Source organism: Corticium candelabrum, chromosome 6, assembly GCF_963422355.1.
Source record: "Corticium candelabrum chromosome 6, ooCorCand1.1, whole genome shotgun sequence".
NCBI classification, from domain to species: Eukaryota; Metazoa; Porifera; class Homoscleromorpha; order Homosclerophorida; family Plakinidae; genus Corticium; species Corticium candelabrum.
The window spans coordinates 6,369,262-6,394,741 of NC_085090.1; the positions used below are offsets into that span (position 1 = coordinate 6,369,262).

Genomic DNA, 25,480 nt, shown 5'->3' on the forward strand with positions numbered 1-25,480 from the left:
GTGTGTGTGTGTGTGTGTGTGTGTGTGTGTGTGTGTGTCACTGTGTGTGTGTGTGTGTGTGTGTGTGTGTGTGTGTGTGTGTGTGTGTGTGTGTGTGTGTGTGTATGTGTGTGTGTCACTGTGTGTGTGTGTGTGTGTCACTGTGTGTGTGTGTGTGTGTGTGTGTGTGTGTGTGTGTGTGTGTGTGTGTGTGTGTGTGTGCGTAACCAAATTTCCTCTCCGTCTAAACGTCCAAAAATAGAGAAAAAGTCCAGATTAAATTCAAGTGTGTTCTATACAATCTTGGTGCACATGTGCATACCAAATCAGATTTTTTTCTGTATATTGGTAGCAAACAAATACTTCTGTTCAACACCTAGCTGTTCATGCCAGAATTCTATCTGTCAAGCCTGACACCAATCTGAGCTGTACGTACTAATCTTACATCCGTCTTGACTAGCCCAACATTGAAAACAACATCAATGTCATTATCGAGCTCGATGATCTAACTCTATCTTTGAATACAGAAATGATGTCTTGAATGTTGCTCCCCTGTCACTCTAATAAGAAGCTATTTAACTGCAGACTCGCTTTTCCCTGACCTTCTATCTTTGCAGACTGGATTATCGAAGTTTGCGAGGGCGTTGTGGTACCGCACGTACTTTCTTCATTTTCTCTAGATCGGCCACGTTTTTAAGTGGCAAGCAAGTGCCAATCTACTTGAGAAAGCAAACTCTTAGATGTGATGTTACTAGAAATTTGCCGGGCTTGGAGTACAACGTAGCCTCGAAGCTCCAGACCGTCTCCCAACTGCAACATGAGTTGTCGCTTTTGGGGCATGGGCCGCGTAGTATGAGTCTCAATCCAGATTATGAACAAGCTAAGCTACGTCAAGACCTGATTCCATATTACATATGAACCTTGATTGTAGTCAATCTAGAGGTAAGTGAAATGTTTGAGACACAAACTCAATATCATTCCAGTTGACGTCAATCACATCTAATTAGTCTTGGAATTCTCATTCCATTGAGGTTCAAAGTTTGCTAGTGTGCTGCAGTCAATTACTCAGATCAGATATGGATAGCGTGTCCAGCTTGACAAACAATGAGAATGATTAGCCCCATAACACGTTGACCCTGACCCTGTAAAGAATGTGAACAACGCTTCCAAACGTGTGAACCAAAGTATGACGATTGAGTAAGCATCATTTCATGCCACAAGATTTAGAAACTATGACATCAATTTTAGATGTATTTAGGAACGACTTATTTGTAGGGGTAGGCTAGAATCGCGATGCAGAAGAGCATACTTAATTAATTAACCACGTAATGTGGGCGTGTATACACACGTGACCTCAACAGTAGCGATTCTCGGTCTTTGTGCTAACAGCCACACTGCAGCAACTTGGAACCCAATCTCTCTGATAAAGCGCACGTTCATCAAAAGTCTACACATGCATTTGTCGTCTTTCTCCCATCGTCAAGAAGGTCAATCAATTGACGTCACGTGCCGATCAGTATCTTGACTTGTTATCGCTGCAAGATCGATCGGAATCCAGTCTGACCTTTACAGTACGACGATGTTGCGATGTGTGAGGTTATCGAGTTTGTTAGCTTCCTAAAGTGAGCGATCACACGAGACCTTGATTAATTAATTAATTAAGTTAGGCTATAGATAGGCTTCACCAAGCCTATACATAAGCGAGTGTGGTACTGCTCTTTAGTCAGTTCATCACGTACACGAGGTGAAGCGATTTCGTTATGATTGGCACGAATTTCCTTGTATTCTTCTTGGTCTGCACTGCTGCTTCAGCTCAGGATGAAACAGGTACGTAGAGCAATCGTGTGTGTGTGTGTGTGTGTGCATGTGTTTGTGCGAATGTGTGCATTTGTGCGTGTCCGTCTGCTTGTGTTAGCGCACAACATTCCAGTTCTGTGTTGTATAAACAGATCTCGAGTTGGCAGAGCTAGGCAAAGAGATAGAAGGAGAAATCGCACAAGAACAAGACATACAAGTTAAAAAGCTTCAAGACGGCCAGCCTAGCAATCTAAAAGAGCAAGACACCAGCCATGTCGTTCATCTTAACTCGACGGAGCGCCACAAAGTCGAGGAGACCCTTGAAGCGATCGAAGAAAAACTCGAAACCCTCAAACAGGAAATAACAGATAACGACTGCCTCGAGAGCAATGAAGAACTCGAACAACCATTGGATGACTCGACGACTTGCGAAAAACTGAGAAAGGAGCACGTGGAAACAGAAATGGCGTTCAGGGTGTTTACTGGTATGAAACTCGTAGATGAAGAAGTCAGTAAGGAGCTGCAGTCGTTGCCTGAAGAGACCAGAGAGAAGAGATCTCTCGAACGTCGAGATTTACTGGCGTCTCTCGCCAAGGAGCTAGAAGAAGGAGCCAAACTACTAGGAAAGGACACAAAGATACCAGCACAAAGTCGCAGCAAACGAGGTAAACAATGCAAAATATCCGCGCTCTTTTCAGTTGGCATATTGCATCAATGTTTGCCTTATTTCTGCAGCTTCTGTATCACAATTAGCTGCTCTACCATGCATCTACAGCAAGAGTTTCTCAAGAAAGCAGTATCTGGCAGCTAAAGTCCTCGGCAAATCGATTCAGGTGTCACTAGGAGGTTCCGTTGGTGTCATCTTCACGACATCGGCTGAAGCTGGTCATGCGTACGGACCGAAGGGGGAGTTCGGTTGTACCGCGACAGGATGCACGGGCTTCACGACCGATATCGGAATTTCGGCAACCGTAATGTCGGGCTTCTATTACAAATTTGACGACATAGAAGGAAAGTCCGTAGTCACACTCTATGGCGCCTCGTTCTTTGGTTTTGGTGGAGTGTACGGCACAGTCAAAACGCCGGGTGGTCGAAAAATTGGAGACGTTTCAGGCGTTAGCGCCTCGATCAGTCCCTTTCCCTTATGGGTTACTTACTCATCATCGACTTGTACTACCATCATGAATGCACCGGGATGTTCGAGTAAGAAACGTTTACTACTTATAGAAATTGAAATTAGTATATATAGACTCCTAGATTTCTAAATAAAATTGCTGTCATTTTTAGAGAAAAAGGTGTCCAAGAAGTCGAAATACTACAAGTCTTGTGGGTGGTTGGGATGGAGCCGTTGCACCAAATACAAGTCAGCTTGATCTCATGATATGCACTCACTGTGATAGCTTGTGTGTAACCAAACTGTATCACAATTATAGGACGACTTACAGCAACAAGTACTCGTGTCCATCAGTGTAGACCGACTTGAAAGAGAAGCTCGAATCGGAGTGAAAAGACTTCCAGGACACAGTAGTGCATGCGTGTGTATAGTTCTTGCTGCTGCCGTTCACGTTCTGCGTTTAGTAAGTGGCTTTTAGCATCTAGAGTGGCGCGTGTAGTTTATAGTGGAGTTTAGCGTAGTTGTTTTGGCAATTGATTGTGTGCAGTACTGCCACTGCGATGACTTCAGTCTAATAGATGTGAATGAAACGTCAGATGGTGTGATGACGCTTTGTCTTCTACGTCCTCATGCATGCATTAGATGTCACTGAAAGTTCGTTCCTCCAATTGCTTCACGTTCTTAGATAAGCGAATGTTACCACTCGATAAAGGCATGCACTTCTTGTGCCATAGTGTGACAGTCATCTGGCAAGAGTACAGTCTTCAGAATAGGAGCCGGCCCAACAAGGTCATGGGCGGTAGAGCGACTCGCAAGTTAGGGGGAAACGGGGCACGGAAGGACATCAGAGTACGGACATAAACTACGAGAATATTCTGTTTGCATACCAAAATAGAGGTTGAGCTCAAAGTTGGTGTGCGCGAGCCCCCTCAGCCGTCCAGCTCCGCCGCCTCTGCAGGTTACAGTTGTTTCCTCGTTTGAAGGATTCCATTATTTGTAGATGACCAGTCTAGACAGCCTAGACATGTTTATGATGGCAGTTATAGATGTCTGCATGGCTCGTTGAGGGAGCCTCGTCTATTTTCTAAAAATGGAGTCAACAAACGTTCTCTAGCTAGATGTGCTGATTTTTTTATCAATTAAAGACTTTACTTTGCCCAAAACTGTCTAGGATCTAAAGAGTTGTGGGTGCCATCTCATAAGCGAATACTGGCGGAGTCACTGGGGGCACGTTACCCCGTTTTGGGAACTTGCATGCTTCTAAATGAATTGTCATTGGTACGTACTTTAACTTAATTAATAAAACCATAATGCTACTTCTTCAAATCTGAGCCTACGTAGAGGGCGCTACAACTCTTGACCTATTTCGTGTATATAAAATATTTGCAAGTGCGCATGCTCACTGTATAAGACACACCCACCACTCGGATTCGTGCCCCTGTACAGTCTACCAAACAACCATAGAATTTATGTTCGAACAGGTCCCGTATAGTCGTATGGTGCGACCCGTATAACACAGCTAGATCTCTCGAGTTCAACCACGCACACATATTCCTATCATGGCAGAGCTTTGCCCTACATTGTAGCTCCAGTCGAACAGAAGCCCTCAGTATCTGACCGGCACATGGGCCCCAGTTGTTGTGACTGCCTCGTATGCTGCAAACTCAAGAAGGGGACACATACAAGACTTCCTCACAGAAGGATTGCAACGTGTAAGTGCAAATACTCCGTACCAAGTGCTTCCAGAGATACCAAGGGTTCTGCGCTAGAGGTATTTAACCAGTCACACAAACATGGATGTCGACGGTACGTACGTACGGCCTAGACTAGCTACGTACATCAGTTACTGTGCTTGAATATTTCTAAGACATGTACAGTATGCGCAAACCGCTATTGCAACAAACTAGTACGATACGCAATTGTAATTACAGCAATCAGATGCCCATAGCATAGGAGAGATATTGATCTGTGTGAGACTGCCAGTTAGCACCCAGTGACAACAAGAGGCACTTCTTGACCATTGTGGCTTCACCTACATACATACAGAAAGAGAGATCTGAGAACACTGCTAGTAGGGATGAGCCAAATTATTTTTTCAGACATTTTGAACCATCTTCCTACACAACTTTAGTTACTTAAATAAGAGTTACTATTTTCAAGTGACGTAGCAATACACTTAATTACGTAATTACTTTTGCGTTACACACTGTATACCACAATACTGTACACATGCATGTACTGCTTTGAAGTCGCCATTAGTGTATTGTACGTGTATTACTGCAGTGTACTACTGCAGTGTACACATTACACGGCTAAACATCTTCAAGTTAGAGCCTCTACACGTAAGTCACACATATTGTCCGAACGATTGTCCACTAATTCGTGAAACACATGCAATATCTAGATGGCGCGTAGCAGCACCGCCCTGACACCACAAGTCACGCCCAAATCTGGCTGCCATCTGTCATGAGTCCTTCTCGATAGCCTTGATACGGCGGTAGTTTGCATGGTGCTGGCGGGATCTGACGGCTTAGGGAAGTGCACGCGCGACCGAAGCAACTCTTTTACTCTGTGTTCATGCAGATAAAGAGACGAAAATCAGTTGGGCAAAATGTAGGGAGCAAAAGAATGTCGCTTACTTTGACCGCTCCTAACAAAGTACGTATTATTAGCCCACGAAAACTCATACCCAGCAAGCCCCAACGCAACCGATTTCTCATCAAAATGTATGTGCTAACGACAGTCTTGCACATGCTTAACAACAAATGCCAATAACACTCACCTTGTACGACTACATCGCGAGTCAAAATGACCGGAAACCGCCATAATCATCGTCACTTTGACCTCGTCCAGCACCTCCAAACAAGAGAAGATTCCACCTTGACAAGAAGTTCTGAAGAAAGCAATAGTGCAGGCACATCCAAGAACCAAGTAGGCTGGATTCGCTCCGCTCTATATGTTGGGCGAAATACAAATAGTCGAAGCTACCGGCGGACGAACGTCATAGTTGACCGTTTTGCTCGGCTTCCTGCAAGCGTATCTAGATCTCTCTAAGGTTGGAAAGCACGCCAAAAAACAGAGAATAGATCAGTTGTCAACGCTGCCTTGTTAGACGAGCTGAGGTCAAAAACTTACTAGACTGTGCGCGGATGATTCGAAGTTGTCATGCAAGCTGTCGATACGCCCTACAGATGTTCAGATTATCCGGGACATCTCGCGAACTTAACTTCCCCGGTTGTTTGTAGACTGTGTATAGCAAATCCTGAATCCGCCACAGCATTTTCCACTAACTAAATATTAAAATAATAATATAAACAATTAAAATTCAAGATTGTTACCTACTGTACCATGCGTCTAGAGTCACTGGTGACAGTACAACGGTAAGAGTCAACTAACAAATTAGTAGAAATTCTGGAAATTTGGCTTCCTACTTTTGTGTTTTAGACAGATAGGTGTACGCCTGTGTTCAGCTCTTTTCCTTGGACAGGCAAGCGACTTGTCCCAACACTCCGGTCTGCAAATGGTGACGTTGCCGTGTCTATTTGCGCGTGCGCTAAGCTGTATATACAATTAAAATTTGAAGTGTGTGTTTGTGTGTGCGTGTAACTCTATGTGCACACTAGAGTACACGCCTATACTATCCACTGTGATCTAATTATCTATATTCGCAAACAACTAACTCAATAAACAAAACTACAAGCATATATCATTTTTTACTTTGCAGTACATTTAGCCAGCGAATGCCACCGTGAAATGTGACGATGAGGAGATGCAAGCATGTCTTGCCAGTGTTGAGCCTCAAGACTAGACGCCTGGCAATCACAACCCACTACTACTTGTCCGATGCAACGACGTCTTGTCAGTCTATCTGCGTGCACGATGCTCACAACTACGCTTGTGCGCTTCAGGACGTCCATTGCAACAGTCAACTGGAAAGGCACGTTCCAAACTGGCTGTAGGGTCCCCTTGGCTATTTCGGATTTCTTCTTTGCTATTCTCTTTCCATCTGCCAGGAACGATACTTTGGCGTAAGAATCTGTAACGAGTGTTGTCGTTACTGAGTATAGCCTGCACTGTTCTCTTTGTCTATGTTATTGTCTTTCAATCTGTGATCAGTCAGTCTGTTTGTTTGTCTGTCTGTTTGTCAATACATATATTTCCATTACAATGAAATTTCCATCAAACTGTGTGTCGGTCTGTGTGTGTCTGTCCGTGTGTGTGTGTCTTTCCGTGTGTCTGTCTGTCCGTGTGTCTGTCTGTGTGTCTGTGTGTCAGTCTGTGTGTCTGTCTCTCTGTGTCTGTCTCTGTGTGTATATCTGTGTCTGTCTGTGCGTCTGTCTGTCCGTCTGTCTGTCTGTCTGTCAGTGTGTGTGTGTGTGTGTGTGTGTGTGTGTGTGTGTGTGTGTGTGTGTGTGTGTGTGTGTGTGTGTGTGTGTGTGTGTGTGTGTGTGTGTCTGCCTGCCTGTCTGTCTGTCTGTCTGTCATCACATTTATTTGAACTTTTATCTATGATACATTTGCAATGCAGGGTACTATTTACTGTCTGTCTTTCTGTGTGTCTGTCTGTCTGTCTGTCTGTCTGTCTGTCAAATACATATATTTTTTAAATCCAAAGAAATTTCCATCAAGAGCTTAAAAGCTAGTCTTTAAGTAGAGTTCCTCTAAATCAACAACAAACACTTAAGGCTACAACAGATGACCCCATAGGGGGATCAGAATACATTTAACCACTTAGTTTTAAAACAAATTGATATTTGTCAAGAACACTGCAAGATTTTTGTCCAGCTGAAATTACTGCCATCTTCCTAGAGATCTCATTTGCATTGCATTCGTGTCTTGAACTCTGCAATGTTAGATTGTCCACTGTCATCCCTCCACAAAGCAGAGAGGACCATCAAAACTCAGACGCTTTCTCCCCCCCCCCCCCCCAACAGCCAAAATGTTCGAATACAAGAGGCACGACAGTTGGCAACTATCCACCGGGTAGTCGTTCCTGGGCGTACTTGTTTTCCTGATTTGCTCCCTTCTCATTGCCGCGCTTCCCCCAGTTGTAGCTGCACAAGGTAAGATGTCCGCCTGTCTGTCTGTCTGTCTGTCTGTCTGTCTGTCTGTGTCTACCTGTGTGTGTCTGTCTGTGTGTCTGTGTCTGTCTGTGCGTCTGTGTGTCTGTGTGTCTGTCTGTCTGCCTGTCTTCCTTCCTTCCTTCCTTCCTTCCTTCCTTCCCTCAAATTAGAAGACATCACAAAGTTACAGAAATGACACCAAAAGTTGTATGTCTACCTACTTGCCTGCCTAAATATGTCTGTCTGTCGTCCTAGTTTGAGTTAAACTTCTACTAATTAATTAATGTGCAACAGTGCCACGTTAACAATACAGTTATGGCATTCCACTCATGGGGATCAGCACTCACCCGAGTTGCCAGCTAAAGTCATAGCCTTCAAGTTTTGTGCTTTCATTACAGTCACAGTGAGTGTCGTCAAGTTTGCAGCTGTTGGAATGATACCAAGTCCCATCAACACGTCTCCACACTCAACATTCATCTAAGAAAATAAATACAATCACACCACCCCTCACATAATCACAATCAAAATGTAGCTACGCAATTATTTGATCAAAATATAAAAAATATTTTAAAAAGAAATTAATTATTACAATAATATATTTACTCAACAAACTAACTTGATGCTGAGGCGCTTTGATATGCAGCCATAGCAAGCGTTCTACATTCAATTGCACCGTTCCCAGAGAACACTCCAGAACGCCAAGCACTCTGTGCTCTCCTGACTTGTCAAAATTGACCACTTGAAAACAAATCGACTGATGAGGAATCGACTCCAGACTGACATCGTGGTATCTAAAGGCTTCGAAAAATTTCGGATCATGCGTCTTCTGCTTCACTTTGGTCTGATACTTAAGACTCTTGTTATTTGACATCCGTAGTATGACATAGGGATCGGGTGCTCCACCACCTTCTCTTTTTTCCACGTCCAATAACTCTTGGCATTCGAGCACACTGACCGTCAAGTTTGAGGATTTAGGATCGTAGTGTAGACCAATACGAATTTTACCGGCTGTAGTACCGTGCGATTCTTCTTCTCTGTAGAAGCTGAACGTCAGAGAATGGTCTTCCTTGCACAGAGATCGGAGTGATCTGAGGGTGGGACTGACTGTCCCAGAGAGACTTCTCTGTCGTACCCGAGAGATGGGTATTTCAACTGTTGTCGATGAGTCTCTCTTGGTTAGTGTAGGTCTGCTCTCGAGCTGGACCTTGGACAGACTAGCTAGAGTAGAATTACTGTTGTGGCGAGACGAGGTACCAACCGGTTCGCCAATCGACGACGGCTGCACGTGGACCGTCCTGGACTCCAACATTTCTTTTGAGAGAGGCCGAAGACGAAGAGTCTGAGACGACACAACTCTGCTTAGCAACGCTTTCCGTCTTAGTCTACGTGTTGCAAACCATCGATAGATGCAAAAGCTGATGACAAGCAAGGCTAGCAAACCCGTGACGCCAACAACGGCTGCTACCCACACAGGCACTGCAATTCAAATTCAAGCCTTTAGACTGGAGTGTCTACAAACGTCTGGAAAGCATTCGGATCTTACCAGGGAGAGACTCGGAGTCTTCCACACTGTCCGTCGACCCATTGCCTTCCATCTAACGCCCCTAATGATGTGCAAATTGCAATCGCACCATCTATACTAGCTGCAGCTTCACCGGATTCTAAAGGTGGAGCTAACCGCGACAAACGGGAATAAACTTAATAACGAGAGAAAGGCGTCAAAAGGTGACAAGTCGTGTACTACAATGTCAGAGAACGTTCCCGACACCCAATGCACGTGCTCTGGCTATCATCAAGTATCCTGGTTGGTCTCACCCACTCTCCCCCTAACTCGTTTGCAGCGGCTTGTGACAAGTATGTGACAGTCGCATCCTGCAATTAGGATGTTGACTCCACACTTGGTATGCATAACATGCGTGTAACCTGTACTGTAATGACAAGTACGTGTATCTGACCAATGACCTCTCAAACAATGTCAATAGCGGCCCCTTGTAGCTGTGTACTCACGTGACTCTAGCATCAGCTACTCTCTAGGTGCTCTGTCTGCCAACCTCAACACTGCCGTTGCTGCAAATGCAAGGTCTATGCAAAGGTTTGTTGTCATCTTTCTCTGTTAACAATTCGGGTTGATTGATTATGTCACGTGCTGATCAATCTCTTGGAAGGCATGTGACTAGTGACCTTCCAAGGAATGTGTGTGTGAATGCTACTTGGGAGGTTATCAGTTTGTGCACAAGACCTTGTACAAAGGGTAACCCAGATGACGTCATTCTGATAGGGACTGTCTGATCAATGAGGTTGGAAACTTCAACAGATTGTAATGATCAGTAATGTATGTCCTGGTGTGTGTGTGTGTGTGTGTGTGTGTGTGTGTGTGTGTGTGTGTGTGTGTGTGTGTGTGTGTGTGTGTGTGTGTGTGTTCAAATAAAAGCAATTATCTGCCCTCAATATGATCCACACACACACACAAACAAACAAACAAACAAACAAACAAACAAACAAACAAACACACAAAGCAACTCCAATGGCTCAAACTCACTCAAACGTTTCTCTACCAGTCTACACCTCAACTGCCACAAACACCAGCCAAGTTTCTGCCATGTTTCATGGACCACAATAACTACTATCTGAAACACTCACTACAAGTTGTAGCGGGTATACCATTAGTCAATCAATAATCATATAACACGTTCAACCTTTGTCCATATACACATAATTCCAAAACAATCTCACACCAACTAATATCAAAAACATGTCACAACCATGACTACTACTTTACACAGGGCACACAGTCAAATCCACTCAATCAGTTCTTACTTCAATCGGTTCTTACTTCTAACCCCAAGCTGCTGTCCACCTCCATCAAGTAAACAGCAATGACAAGTTGGAGAGCTTTCCACCTGCTGCCTTATACGCATAGACTGTAAGGCACACGAGCAAGATGTAGTTAGGAACGAGAGCCGCGGCTGGCATACCACCATGGTAGTTCGCAAGTGTCTATTAATAATTAACAGTTTCTATGATAAACGATATGTCACAATCGATTATTGTATTTGACTTACTATAAACGATGAAAAATAGTGAGTAACTATGACAACAGCGAGATGAGTCATCATCGACTTGTCCAATCCGGCAAACCAGATGACACCCCATGTTACGTTCAGAAAGATGAAACACAATGCAGAAAAAGCTGTCAACAACAAACAGTAAAACCGATAAGCAAAATACATATTAATAAATTTTAGATTAAATAAGTAATTAACTACGAGTCATCTATGATGGGATCACACAACTTGAACTCGTATGCCAATCTTTGACAATTCCTTCTTGGGGGTCTGTTCAGAGGGAGTGCCCATTTTTGAACTTGTTTGAAATTTTGGCATATTCTGAAAACTTCATATTGATATGTTAAGCCGTCCATAAGATATTGTGTTTTACTATCAGACCGTACACACACAGACAGACAGACAGACACAAACAGACAGACAGACACACAAGCAGACACACAGATACTAGACACACAGATAGATACACAGATAGACACACAGCTAAAACACACAGACACAGACAGACACACAGACAGACACACAGACAAACACGCAAACAGATAGACACACAGACACACAGATAGACGCACAGATACACTAAGACAGACAAATAGACACACAGACAGACACATAGACAAAAAACAAACAGACACGCAGACGGACACATAAACACAGACACACAGACAGACACATAGACACACAGACAGACAGACAGACACACAGATAGACACATAAATAAACACACACACAAACAGACACACAGACAGACACACAGACAGACACAAAGACACACAAACAAACACAGATACAGACACACACAGAGAGATAGACACACAGACAAACACACAAATAAACAGACCCACAAACAGAAACACAGACAGACACAGAGATAGACACACAGACACACGGACAGACACAGACACACAGATAGACACACAGACAGACACACAGACACACAAACAGACACACAGACAGACACAGACACACAGATAGACACACAGACAGACACACAAATAGACACACAGACAGACACAGACACACAGATAGACACACAGCCACACAAATAGACACACAGCCACACAAATAGAAACACAGACAGACACACAAACAAAAGACAAACAAACAAACACACAGATAGACACACAGACAGATACAGACAGACAGACAAACACACAGGCAGGCACACACATAGACACACAAATCACACACACACACACACACACACACACACACACACACACACACACACACACACACACACACACACACACACACACACACACACACAGAGACAAACACACAGACAGACACAGCCATGCACAGAGATAACCACCTACAAATACATTACAGCCTCCACTGTGCTAACTACAACAAAAACAGAAGATACGCAGTCCCAAGTGACTCCAAATTTGCACTGCACTGTGGCATTCACGTTCACACAACTTACCCGAAACGAGAAAGAATTCCTCCTTCACGTGAAATTCACCACCAAATTGGTCAATATTAGACACAATCCCAGGACCAAGGGAGTCGGCTAGGACGTTGCCAAACGCAAATGCACCACTCATTGCACCATAACCCATGCCTGAGACTAGAAACACAAAGTGGTGATACAATAGACCGTGTCTGGTGCAATAAGACCGATACCATAAGCAAGTCTATGACGAGTCAGTTTCGACGAATCACCAATCAGAGTTAAGAGATCTTTCTCTGTTCGTCTGAAATGACATGCAGCACCTCAACATCATGATAAAACATAACAATTATAAAGAGGCAGACAAACACATGCATACAAGATGCAAGTAGCAGGTAGATAAGACAACAGATAAACAAAGTTACAATCACAAAGGACCTTAGGTTGACTTCGTTTCTCTGATGGAAGTAACACAAAGAGATTTTTGGAACATGGTAAGTGATATTGTAATGTGAGGGTCGTTCCGATCCATATTGAGTACAAAGATTATCACAACTGAATAAATTATGCTGTCAGATAACTCAGCAAGTGGTAGCCACTAGTGTATATGCATCTACCATCCATTTGCGTGTAAATTTGAAGCACGTACTTTGAACCAACATCACAAAGACAAACAGACAGACAGACACACAGACAGACAGACAGACAAACAGACAGACAAACAGACAGACAGACAGACAAACAGACAGGCAGGCAGGCAGGTTATTTTATTAGGATACAGCATCTCTACACACTAGAATACATGCTTTTTCAATAATTAAAAGAAAGTGCTTCATAAACAAGTTCAACTATTTCACTGTGTGAACTATCATGAGCATGTTTGGCCGCGACAACAACTCCAGACAGCAGCGACGGAGGGCAGGTAGATGGTGACGACGGACGGGTGGACGGAAACATTGAACAGCAGACAAAAGAAGCAATGACACAATGGCTGACAATCCAGAGAGAGCGCGTAGAAGCTCCGTGAGCAGGTTTGGCCGCGACTACAACTTCAGACAGCAACCACGGAGGGCAGGCAGGCAGGCAGGCAGGCAGGAAGGCAGGCAGGTAGGTTATTTTATTAGGATAGAGCATCTCTACACACTAAAATACATAATTTTTCAATAATTAAAAGAAAGTGCTTCATAAACAAGTTCAACTATTTCAATGAGTGAAGCACTGAATGTATCTATCTCTGCTAACTACATTATCCTCCATTAGTCTGTTTGTTGACAACTTAGACACTTTTCTCAAGACAACTTTACTATTGCATTTTTGGAGAGTCACAGAAAAATGTCATCGCCAATATGACATAAACTCTGCAGCTACTTGTCTCCCATCAATGAGCTCTGCCTTTCTTCCCAGTTCATGCGGTAAGTTTTCCGCTTTGATCCCAATGTGACAAAATGCTCAAAAACTAGCGGAACAATTTCAGGGCTAGATCTATCTGGCAAGATCTCCTTTGAATATTTGTAACATATTTCTGATTCCCACTTTGTCGCTGCATGTCTGCAGGCCTTTGCAGCTCCATTCACTATGTCTTTCCTCCAAGGGTGAGCCAAAGAAATATCACATTCATAGGTAACAGGCAGGTAGGCAGGCAGGCAGACAAACAGACAGCTTCTGTTGTCATCATCTCTTCTTCATTTTCATCTTGTGATTTCAGCATTTGGGATCATTGCAGCCTTACCTTGCCTTTGTGGCCTACTACTCTGTCGTCACCATCGTTTTGGTCTTCTTTGGACTCTGATGTTATCATTTTGTTCTAACTTGCTTATCTTGTACTTTATCTCTACAGTCTATCTAACCTCTTGTTTGTAGTTTGCAAGTCTTATGTTTCTTGCTATTATTGAACTTTAGTTACGTGCTTTGCAGTGACAGACAGACAGACAGACAGACCGACAGACAGACAGAGAGACAAGTTTCGTCTAGTAAGCAGAATGACACCAGTGGCTATTTTGACTCATAGTCATTTAAGCCCTGTCCACACTGGCAACTGGATTGCAATCCAATCATGATCCGATCGCGATAAATCCAATCTACAATGGGAGGCGGTTTCAATCGTTGAATAGTGGGCGTTGCCTCTACGTATGCTACGTGTGTAGAGTGGACATGCATCTAGCCCTCCTCACTCGTCTTTGTTCTCGCTCACCTTACATCGCCGTATCAATGCTTTCCACACACAAAGAATCCACACGTACACATTGGTCATCAGTCACGTGATACCAAAAATAGGGCGGAGGTAGCGTTTCAAAGTGTAGTGTGGACGTTCGCTATCCCGATCAGATTGCGATCCATTCTGGTCTAGTGTGGACAGGGCTTTAGAAGACAGCAGATCATATGATCAGTTTAGTCTAGTTTATTATAGTTAGTTATGATAATTATTGTTCAAAGGATGCACTTATTTAGCGATTTTTGTTCATATTGAAATATATATCTATGACAGACAGACAGACAGACAAACAGATAAATAGACAGACAGACAGACAGACAGACAAACAGATAGACAGACAGACAGATAAACAGACACACAGACTGACCGATAAATAGACAGACAGACAGACAGACAAACAGATAAATAGACAGACAGACAGGGAGACCGACAGACAGACAGACAGACAGACAGATAAACAGACAGACAGACTGACAGATAAATAGACAGACAGACAGACAAACAGATAAATAGACAGACAGACAGGGAGACAGACAGACAGACAGACTGACAGATAAATAGACCACCGCAGGGAGCCGAGAAATCATTATACAACCAAAGACAACAAACCGGCATCGTATTTTTTGACTCGGACATTGAAAACAACGTTGACCTAGATATCTCCCTCGCCCACCCATGGAATAGTGACATCTTTCTATCATCTGCTAGTGTTAGTGGTGCCGCTGCAGAGAGGAGAGCAGACAGACAGAAAGAGAAATACAGCAAACAGCAATTACCAGGTGACATAATTGCCACTGCAACACCACTGGTACTGCAGCATTTTGAAGCTTGGGGGATCGATGGGTGGAAACTCATGTGCAAATTATCAAAGAAGTCATCGGACAAAGTGGGACGACCAAACGCTGCGGAATTTATTGACTTCTGGTCCAAATGCTTTTCTATTCAGCTCCAAAGTGTAATGCTAGAGTCATCTCTAAAAATCTATCTTCGCTGTCTGAAGGCAACAGATGTGACCTCTTTGCCACCCAGTACTTTAGCCACTAGCTGGTACTGGAGGCTTTGCTTGTACACTGTAGTTTTTTAAGTGTAGTCCTCATTTTGTTTTACACGAGTTTCAATTTTAGCTCAGTTTAGTTGATGAACAATACTAGTAGTTGGACAGTACATAGTACCCTGCATTGCAAAATGTATCAGAGATAAAAGTTCAAATATATGTGATTGACAGACAGACAGACAGACAGACAGACAGACAGACAGACAGACAGACACACAGACAGTGATTATCATAGTTCTACGTTTGAAATATATGTATTGACAGACAGATAGACAGACAGACAAACAGACAGACACACAGACAGACAGATAGTGATGTATCATAGTTCCATGTTTGAAATATATGTCACAGACAGACACCACACAGACAGACAGACGGACAGACAGACAAACAGACCCACAGACCCACTACGAAACAAGTCAGAACCAATCGCTACACCAACCCTCTCTCCTCACCTCAGCAGCTTATAGAACACATAACGAAAAAACTCCTGAAACGCGACGGCAAACAGAGCGCCCAGCGCCAATTGATACAGCGCCGCATCCGATCCCGGACTCGTGTTATTCACCGCAATAACTCTCCACACACAGCCCGAGAATAGGAGCGAAAGCAGCCAGAAAAAGGCACTAAAATGGAATGAAGTGAGGCGATGACTGAAATGGATTGTCTCTGTTCACCTTGATAGAAACACCAGCACGTCCTGAGGTCTTCTGAGTATTGTGAACGCGAAAAGAATGATCGGAGGACCAAACGCGATGAAAGCGGCACCGAAAAACGTCTTGAGACCCATTTTGAGAGACAGGTAGGGTGTTGTTCGGGATATTGATACGGGACGTCAATATTTAGCCACGTGATGTTATACGGGACATCAGCAATAATAGCCAGTATTAATACAGAAGCAATTCCTGAGGTTTTCTGAATATTGTAAACGCAAATAACAATAATTGGAGGACCAAATGCAATAAAAAGCTGCACAAAAAACGTCTTCAGACACATTTTGAAAAACAAGTAGGGCCTCGTACGCCCTCTTGCGCGCCTGGAGAAGAGGACACGTTGTCTTTGCATGCGCGCTTAAACTACCCCGAAGTCTTTGTATTTTGAAACGCTGGAGGGCCTGGGTACGAGGTTAAGTATTTACTAGCCTCGAACTTCTAGACCACAAACCGCGCTTTCTGGTCTGGAATTCGAGGCTAGGTATCTTATACGGGACATAATGATCAACCATTTAATATACGCCAATTTTGTATTGACCATCTCAATAGAAACACTAGCACAATTGTCTGCCTATACACAACGCGACTAGAGGACTAAATGCGATGAAAAACAACATCGAAGAACGTCTTCAGAGAGACAGCTAGCGCGCTACAAGAATATACGGGAAATATGAATACGGGACCTCATAGATTACTCACGTGATTACAGCACGCGCTGCTCAGTAACTCCATATATTCCAGTGTACATAAGAAATAATCTAATCACACAAAAATAACGTTTATAAAAACATCATCGAAAACATGACATTCCAACTAAAAATGGCATTCACTGTCATCAATTATTGTTGTGTATCTATCACGTCAACTGTCGTCGAGCCTTGTTTTCTTGCCATAGTTCAGCTCGGCTCCTCCTGACAAGAGAAAGTCTATCCCAGTCGTGAATGTTGCTTCGGCTGCTAGAAATAGGCAAACTTGACCGCTTTCTTCTAGCGTGCCCATTCGGCCAAGCAGCTGTAGATACCAGATAACGCAATCGACGATTAGTGTCTTTGCTAATAATAATTAAAACTTAATTTTCAAAATTTAACATTAGGGATTAAAATTTAAGTTTTGGCGACATGCGCTAGTAAATTGCGCCCCGCGTAAACCTTTTTGTGTTGGTTGCCCTTCGTCAGTCCACGTGGTCGTTATGAGGCATTACTGTAAGCAGAACGCATGCGCGCGCGGGGTTAATTAATAACAAGTTTCAATACTAAAGATTAATACCTTAGTATTAGTAAGTTAAGATACGAATTTTTGTTAATTAAATTTGCTAATAATAATTAATAATTTTCCTAAATATAATTAATTTTAATATTGGTAATCAATTAATTTAGCTATACAACTAATTTAATATTAATAATTAATTCACAGACACTATTGTACAAGTAGATAGATACCAGACAACACAATCAACGATTAGTTCCTTTGAAAATAATAATTAATATTTCATTTACAAATTAATTAATATTTGTGATTAAATAAAATTAGTATACACAAGTGTCTTTTATTAATTAAACTGCTAATAATAACCAATACATGCAATGAGCGCATGCGCATTCCAGATTCCGTCCATCTGTCCATCTGTCTGTCTGCTTGGTTGTCCACAGAGGTATTACTGTAAGTTCAATACTTTTGTATCAGTAAGTTACAATGCAAGTGTTTGTTAATAATTTGCTAATAATAATTAATGATTGACTCTAAATATAATTGATTAATTAACATTATAAACAAGTGTGTATTAGATTGCTAATATAATAGGTAATAATCAATAATTTCAAAATTGGTAATTACTTAATTTACAGCTAATCACGTGACATAAATGGTTGTCATGGAAATATACTACCTTTATCATTACTAAATACGAAAGTCAGTTATGCTATAAACAATTATTTAATTAATTAAATATTAATAACTAATTAACAGCCACTGTGTACTAATTATGGCTGCTGATAACAATAAATCATATTTTGAATACGAATGGTTTTAACAGATACACACACACACACACACACACACACACACACACACACACACACACACACACACACACACACACACACACAATCAATGCACTCACACACAATCAATGCACACACACACACACACACACACACACACACACACACACACACACACACACACACACACACACACACAATCAATGCACGCACACACACACACACACACACACACACACACACACACACACACACACACACACACACACACCTGAGCGTCCTCGCCTTCCTTGATAGCCGCCTGCACGTCGTCAGCACTCTGTGCAAACTCGTTCCAAAGTGGTGTCATCACATTGCCCGGCGACACACTAAACACCCAACGATCTCATTATCATGTCTATATATAGCACTACAAGATGAACAAACCTGTTCACTCTAACACCATATTTAGCTTCGTCGACCGCAAGTGCTTTTGTCATTGATATGATGGCACCCTGTGTAGGACAAAATCGAAATGTCAGCTGGAAACACATCACATCACATTGGTGGTGTTGCAGTTTGCTACGTTGTCAATCAGTAGAAAAGCCAATCAAGACAAAAATACACAAATAGTAACAAACAAACAAATAATAACACAAACACTAAACACAAACATACATGGAAACAGATACATGTACATTGATTGACATAGTCAGACAAAACGATGACATATAAATGTAACATACAAACACAAACAAACAATCATATTAAACAAACAAACAAACAAGCATGCAAACAAGCAAGCAAGTAAACAAACAAACAAACAGCAAGCAAATAAGCAAGCAAGCAAACAAGCACGCAAGCAAGCAAACAAACAAGCAAACAAACAAGCAAACAAACAAGCAAACAAACAAACAAGCAAGCAAGCAAACAAACAAGCAAGCAAGCAAGTAAACAAGCAAGCAAGCAAACAAGCAAATAAACAAGCAAACAAACAAGTAAACAAACAAACAAGTAAGCAAGCAAACAAACCAACCAACAAACAAACAAACAAGCAACAAACACACCAAAAAATAGCCAAGATACAACCATATATATATATATATATATATATATATATATATATATATATATATATATGTATGTATGTATGTATGTATGTATGTATTTTGATATAAACAGTTTATAAAGTCAAAAGAGAGTTGAGATTGTATCTAAGTGAGTAACATAAGAGCGACTAGCAACCAATTTAAAAAGACTGAGTCTAGCAATGAATGTAAATGAAGGTGTCTAATGCATGTCATCTACTGTGGCATCATACCTTTGTTGCAACGTATGCAACAGAGCCGAGCTGACCGATTGTGGCCACAAGACTTGAAATGTTTATGATGTTGCCTTGGGTCTTCCTCAAATGTGGTAAAGCAGTCTGTTTCAATAGTAGAAATATAGTAAGTGTACTGTTAATTAAGCAAGAATAAGGAACGCAGAGACAGAAACAGACAAACAGACAGATAGATAGACACACGGACAGACAGATAGACAGACAGACAGACAGATAAACAGACAGACAGACAAATAAACAGACAGACAGACAGACAAACCGACAGACAAACAGACAGACAAACAGACAGACAAACAGACAGACAGACAGACAGACATAAATAGATGTAGGTAGAAGCAAACTCTATTGGCTTGGGTAGTATTTAGTTGCTTTGCTTAGATGGTGTATAATAGTTCAAGGTTTGAAAATATATGTATTGACAGACAGACACAGACAGACAGACAGACAGACAGACAGACAGACAGAAAGACAGACAGACAGACCGACACACAGACAGACAGACATTCAGTCAGTCAGCGCTGTTTAATAGAATGGATCTTCAACTACTATTTGCATGCACACAGTTTTAACTTGTAGTTTGCTGTAACCGTGATTCCACTGACCTGAACTGTCGTGGATAATATTTTTACCTTTCAGTGTTCTGTATGTAGAGGTTTGATGTAATAAATGATGTCAGTCAGTCAGTAAGTCACACAAACAGACAAACAGAAAGACAAACAGACAAACAAACTAAAAGACAGAAAGACAAACAATAGACAGACAGACAGACAGACAGACAGACAGACTGACAGTCAGACAGACAAACAGACTGACAGTCAGACAGACAGGCAGACTGACAGTCAGTCAGACAGACAGACAGACAAATGGACAGACAGAACAAAACAAGTAGTACCTTGCAAGCAACAAAGTAACTTGTGAGGTTGAAATTGAGAAGGTACTGGAAGTCATCCACAGACACATCCTCAATACGAGTAACAGGAGGATCTATAGAAAAATAGTCATACCCTCTCTCAATAATGTACAAAACAATCATACTAAACAAGTAAACATACGCCATCCTGCATTGTTGACAAGGCAATCCAGGCGACCAAATTGTTTGACTGTTGTGTTAATAAGATTCTAAAAGTATCACAAAAGTTGCAGATTATATAGATGAGAATGCTGGGAGAGAAACATGCATTCACAGCAGCAATAACGTGAGCTGCTGGTAAGAGTATTGTTAATAGCAACTGACAAGCATGTGCCTCATGATAATTAAACAGCATTGACAGTCAGTTCAATCATCAGATAAACAAACATACAGAGAGAGAGAAAACAGACACAAAACAGAGACACACAACAGACATAAACCAAACAACTACACAAACAAACAAACACAATAAGTACACACACACACACAAAAACACACACACACACACACACACACACACACAAACACACACAAACACAAAACACACACACACACGCACAAACACACACACACACACACACACACACACACACACACACACACACACACACACACACACACCAGACTACTCAAACTACACAAAGTACTGATTACCACAAAAGCACAAAGTCAAGCTCAACCTCACCTCAATATCACCATGTTTTGTCATATCACAACGAACAAACATCACTTGATGAGATGCTCTGTTGAGTTCACTTTCAAGGTTCTTGCCACTTTCCTCTAAGAAATAAGAGACATCCATCATACAGCAATAATTATAAATGTAATTCTAATAAAAGATAAGAGATCAATAGATTCAGTTGAATGTGTTCGGTTGTCGTTGTATTATTATTTACCTCCTCTGGCACAGAAAACCACTCTCGAGCCTGCATTACCTAAAGGCAATTTAAAACATATGAGTAAAGACTAATATATAGATACAGACATGGGCATAATTATGGAGCCACTTTGAGCATATGACTTAGATTAAAAAATTATTGGACTTTCTCAGACACTGCAAGTACATGCATCTACAGCAACAGCTGCACTTTTTAGTAAATTAAAACAAGTCATAATGGTGAGGTAATGGCTCTGATTGTGCCATCCACATGTCTGAGATTGGAGGTGATCATGTGTGACCTACATGACTGCTTCTTGCTGTCGGTTCAATCAATTCGAAAGTTAATAACGAAAATAGATTTTCAGAAAGCTACTAAAAAATAAAATAACTTTGTTTATGTCAGAGGAGACTATACGTTTCAGTTTACTTGCATATTGTGAGTCTGCTCTTGTGACGTCACAACATGAAGGGTTTGGACATTGTAATGTATTGTGGCGGTGGTTAGTCTGGTCATTCTCTATATAAATACCCAAATAGCATGATTCGATGTAGAATCAGCGGGTCAACGGGTATATTCATAAATCTGCAATTGTTGATTTCCATGCCTCAGCTGATATGGGGGTGGCTCCATAATTATGCCCATGTCTGTAGATAGAGCAGTGCTTGAAAGAAGGTTTCTCGGTCGTCCGGACACCGTGCCTGGCATGTTCGGGTTTTACCTACATCTACACAAATTGGTCGGACATCCGATTCAGTTCCCCGTATGAGGGTATACCGGAAGTTAATCATTAGTCTGATTATCATATTTTGCATGTGGGTGAGTATACGCGACTCTTAATGATATCCACCTGTAATGATTACCACATTCAATGATTACCACTCACTTGCTCCAACTCAACTACATGCACTATACTTTACTGATGGCAAATGCTACCAACTACAGCAACTGCATTGTCAGAAGTCTCAACACATCAAGTTTTCAAAGTCTTCTCTAGAAATGACATTCAGTGTGACATGATTTGCTGTGATTGTCTTGAGCCTAATACCCCATTCACACGAGCATTTGTAACTGTGCCAGCATGGTACGATACAGTTTGGATCGATTTCACTTTGTTGTGTGAATGCCGGCCGAACCGAACCAAACCGTGCTGAGTTGGCCCACCTCAAGTTGCCATGCCAGCATGGTTTGGTTCGATTCGGTTGTGTAGTGCCTGTCAAAACAAAGACGACGTCAACATCTATGCTTGGTACTTCTCCTCGATGTTTCCGCAGACTGTTCTAGCGCCAGAGAGAAGCAAGCACGAACAGCTTGTTCCATGACGACGTCTGCATCTAGCGTGCACACCAAGAGACACGCCTACTAAAACTCGGCTGGCTCGGTTTGTCAGAATGTCGTGTGAACAACAGCTGGCTCGCTTCACTAGCCCAGGCTAGCTTGGCTCGGCTCGGCTCAGTTTGGAGCTGTGCTCGTGTGAATGGGGTATCAGTTGTGTATAATGAGCTACTGTGGCCTGATCTAGGCGTGGCTAATAGCTGACACTAGAAACCACAAGAAAAATAGTTGTGGGAAACACATGCATGTATCTACGCAAGCATCCCGATAGCTGCACAGTGTAACTCAGCACTCAATACAGTCACTGTCAGAGTAGGATAAGGAATGGCAAAGACATTGAAAGCCTCATTTCTAAAATGATGTGGTCAACTAACACACCTATTGACACACCTTCTATCCAGCTGCCTCTGTAGAACAGCATGTGTACTAAGGCTGGAGTTGGGTATAAATTTAGCCCGGAGAAGCACGACTGGCTAAGTTTAAGATAATTAATTAGGCGAAGCCATTGTCAATGTCAAAGCAATCGCCTGGCTGGTACACCAGTTTTAGCCTATCCAGTAATGTCACGGTCATCGTGTTACGGATATCACCTATAGAGTCACACCCCCCCCTCCATCAGTATCTCAGTCACTTAGATGAGTCCACAACTTGCTGAGACTAGCAGGAAGCTCCAACCAGATAGGTCCAGACACAATGTCCGGCTATTCCGCTGGCAGTCGGACAAATGGCTTATTCAGCCGGACATTGTCCGATGACTGGCCGTAATTTCGAGCACTGTAGAGTAGTCAGTAGAAATGCTACCCCGTGGTTTCTACATCTGAGACAAACAAACAAGGAGAGATAAACACATAAACAAACACACAAACAAACACAGAGACAAAAAGAGACAACAAGCGTATTTGTTTGGGACCTTTCTAGAAACACATAGAGTGGAAAGGCCCGCTAGTGTGTTCGATTGGGCTCCTTTACTTTCCGGATAGAATCCAAACCATTCAGGAAACGGATAGACTGAAAAGGTACTAAGCTGTTCAATTGTTTACTTTTCTGTTTCAGAAAAAGGATAGAGCACATAGACTTTCAAACCTATCCTACCATCACGGATAGTACGGATAGAACAAGCACCTAGACATGTAAAACTTGAGTCTCTACCAGCGTTGACCTTCCAAATCAATGTGCTCGCTTTGCGTAACATTTCCAGAACAATATTTGTGCTTATTCTGAATTGCCCACGCAAAAGTTGAACGGCACCTGATTTCTTGTGGTAAGCAGAACAAACTCCCAAAGAGTTAGTAAACATTCTAACAAGTGGAAAGTAGATAAAACGGCTATGACAAAGAACACGTACACATGCAGTGATTCTAACCATGCGCATAGTTCTGTTACTGCCTCATCTATCTTGTTTCAGAAAGGTTCAGTTCGATTGGTAAATGTACCATGTCTCTTTCCGCTCTATCCAACCTACCTTTCCAGAAAAAGGTAGTCCCAAACAAATACGCCCAATAATAGACAAAGAGAATAAACGTATGTACACACATACACACAGACAAACAGGCAGGCACACGTGCACACACACTCACATTCACTCACTCACTCACTCAATCACACACAACAACAACAGCAACAACAACAACAGCAACAACATCAACAGCAACAACAACAACAACAACCACAACAAGAAACACACAAACACACACAACAACAACAACATGAAGAAACACACACACACACACACACACACACACACACACACACACACACACACACACACACACACACACACACACACACACTCACGTAGGCAGGCAGGCAGGCAGGCAGGCAGGTACTCACGCACACGCACGCACGCACACACGCAGGCAGGCAGGCAGGTGCGCGCGCGCGCACACACACGCAGGCAGGCAGGCAGGTGCGCGCGCGCGCACACACACACACACACACACACACACACACACACACACACACACACACACACACACACACACACAGGAGACGTGAGGATCCACACGCAGCCCGTAACGAGATGCACGTCAGTCCTTACAGAACACACGCACAATTCCCTCTCCAATACCCTTGGAACCACCGGTCACTACAACAACTCTGTCTTGGTAGCGAGGACCCGTCGCTCCGCGGGCAGTTGATGAGAACGGCTGCAATTGAACGCACAAATTATTCAAACTAAATAAGATAAACTTGCTGTCGATCGTACCGATGCAAACCGTCTGACGACTAACGCTGCCGAACGGCGGCAACACGAGCTAAACGTTCGCAACATAGGTGAGTATATTGTCACGTGATTAAATATTTACACTCCCGGATGTGGATTAGAAAAGACTCGCGTAGCCAGACCTTCGACGCAAGCTGGGGGCGTATATGGTGTGTGTGTGTGTGTGTGTGTGTGTGTGTGTGTGTGTGTGTGTGTGTGTGTGTGTGTGTGCGTGCGCGTGTGTGTACGTGTACGTGCGTTCGCTTTAATTTTATCACAAAATAATACTCAGCCAAGTCTAGATCATAATACAACTTGTTGTACTTGTCAGTAAAGCTAGCTCCTACGATATTTTGTGTCTGTTGTTGCACACTTGCTAGGTGAATGCCATGAACTGTGCAATATGTCGAGGAGATGCAAGCATGTCGTGCCAGCTAGCG

The 25,480-nt window shown here is 42.5% G+C and overlaps 3 protein-coding genes and 1 long non-coding RNA gene across 6 annotated transcripts; all 4 read right to left on the bottom strand.

Annotated features, from left to right (window-relative positions):
- Positions 1-4,660: 4,660 nt before the first annotated feature.
- LOC134181448 (uncharacterized) lies at positions 4,661-6,137 on the bottom strand. Its single transcript, XR_009970158.1, has 3 exons — positions 6,026-6,137; positions 5,673-5,940; positions 4,661-4,922 (listed from the first exon to the last, which is right to left on the bottom strand). It is a non-coding gene; the product is annotated as an uncharacterized LOC134181448 (long non-coding RNA).
- Positions 6,138-6,326: 189 nt separating this feature from the next.
- LOC134181174 (synaptotagmin-2-like) lies at positions 6,327-9,960 on the bottom strand. Of its 2 annotated transcripts, none has more exons than XM_062648394.1 (4): positions 9,497-9,960; positions 8,570-9,429; positions 8,301-8,430; positions 6,327-6,896 (listed from the first exon to the last, which is right to left on the bottom strand). In XM_062648394.1, exons 1-4 carry the CDS (start codon positions 9,546-9,548, stop codon positions 6,604-6,606), a joined length of 1,335 nt encoding a protein of 444 aa, XP_062504378.1. In that variant the 5' UTR covers positions 9,549-9,960; the 3' UTR covers positions 6,327-6,603. The 2 variants fall into 2 exon arrangements, with proteins under 2 accessions (XP_062504378.1, XP_062504377.1); XM_062648393.1 differs by having other exon boundaries at positions 6,327-6,926.
- A 456-nt stretch (positions 9,961-10,416) lies between these two features.
- On the bottom strand, positions 10,417-16,506 carry LOC134181064 (gamma-secretase subunit Aph-1b-like). Of its 2 annotated transcripts, XM_062648261.1 has the most exons (6): positions 16,358-16,506; positions 16,136-16,306; positions 12,648-12,718; positions 12,448-12,591; positions 11,016-11,143; positions 10,417-10,950 (listed from the first exon to the last, which is right to left on the bottom strand). In XM_062648261.1, exons 1-6 carry the CDS (start codon positions 16,468-16,470, stop codon positions 10,816-10,818), a joined length of 762 nt encoding a protein of 253 aa, XP_062504245.1. In that variant the 5' UTR covers positions 16,471-16,506; the 3' UTR covers positions 10,417-10,815. The 2 variants fall into 2 exon arrangements, with proteins under 2 accessions (XP_062504245.1, XP_062504246.1); XM_062648262.1 differs by lacking the exons at positions 10,417-10,950; positions 11,016-11,143 and adding an exon at positions 11,154-11,346 and having other exon boundaries at positions 12,388-12,591.
- A 603-nt stretch (positions 16,507-17,109) lies between these two features.
- Positions 17,110-25,126, bottom strand: LOC134181078 (17-beta-hydroxysteroid dehydrogenase 14-like). Its single transcript, XM_062648282.1, has 10 exons — positions 25,044-25,126; positions 24,876-24,984; positions 21,521-21,559; positions 21,310-21,404; positions 20,767-20,833; positions 20,607-20,698; positions 19,694-19,798; positions 18,820-18,887; positions 18,665-18,761; positions 17,110-17,404 (listed from the first exon to the last, which is right to left on the bottom strand). Exons 1-10 carry the CDS (start codon positions 25,107-25,109, stop codon positions 17,255-17,257), a joined length of 888 nt encoding a protein of 295 aa, XP_062504266.1. The 5' UTR covers positions 25,110-25,126; the 3' UTR covers positions 17,110-17,254.
- Between the last annotated feature and the right edge of the window lie 354 nt (positions 25,127-25,480).

Bases quoted from the DNA above. Each gene is read 5' to 3' on its own strand.
- LOC134181174 (XM_062648393.1), bottom strand. From the start codon at position 9,548: ATGGAAGGCAATGGGTCGACGGACAGTGTGGAAGACTCCGAGTCTCTC. The intron at 9,430-9,496 runs GTAAGATCCGAA...TTTGAATTGCAG, and splicing joins AGACTCCGAGTCTCTCCCTG to TGCCTGTGTGGGTAGCAGCC. The intron at 6,927-8,300 runs GTGAGTGCTGAT...CACTCGTTACAG, and splicing joins GACTTTAGCTGGCAACTCGG to ATTCTTACGCCAAAGTATCG.
- LOC134181064 (XM_062648261.1), bottom strand. From the start codon at position 16,470: ATGGGTCTCAAGACGTTTTTCGGTGCCGCTTTCATCGCGTTTGGTCCT. The intron at 16,307-16,357 runs GTGAACAGAGAC...ATTCCATTTTAG, and splicing joins GTGCTGGTGTTTCTATCAAG to TGCCTTTTTCTGGCTGCTTT. The intron at 12,592-12,647 runs GTATCGGTCTTA...TTGTGTTTCTAG, and splicing joins TCGTCATAGACTTGCTTATG to TCTCAGGCATGGGTTATGGT.
- LOC134181078 (XM_062648282.1), bottom strand. From the start codon at position 25,109: ATGTTGCGAACGTTTAGCTCGTGTTGCCGCCGTTCGGCAGCGTTAGTC. The intron at 24,985-25,043 runs GTACGATCGACA...GTTCAATTGCAG, and splicing joins TCGTCAGACGGTTTGCATCG to CCGTTCTCATCAACTGCCCG. The intron at 17,405-18,664 runs GTGTGTGTGTGT...TGGTATCTACAG, and splicing joins AGGAAGGCGAGGACGCTCAG to CTGCTTGGCCGAATGGGCAC.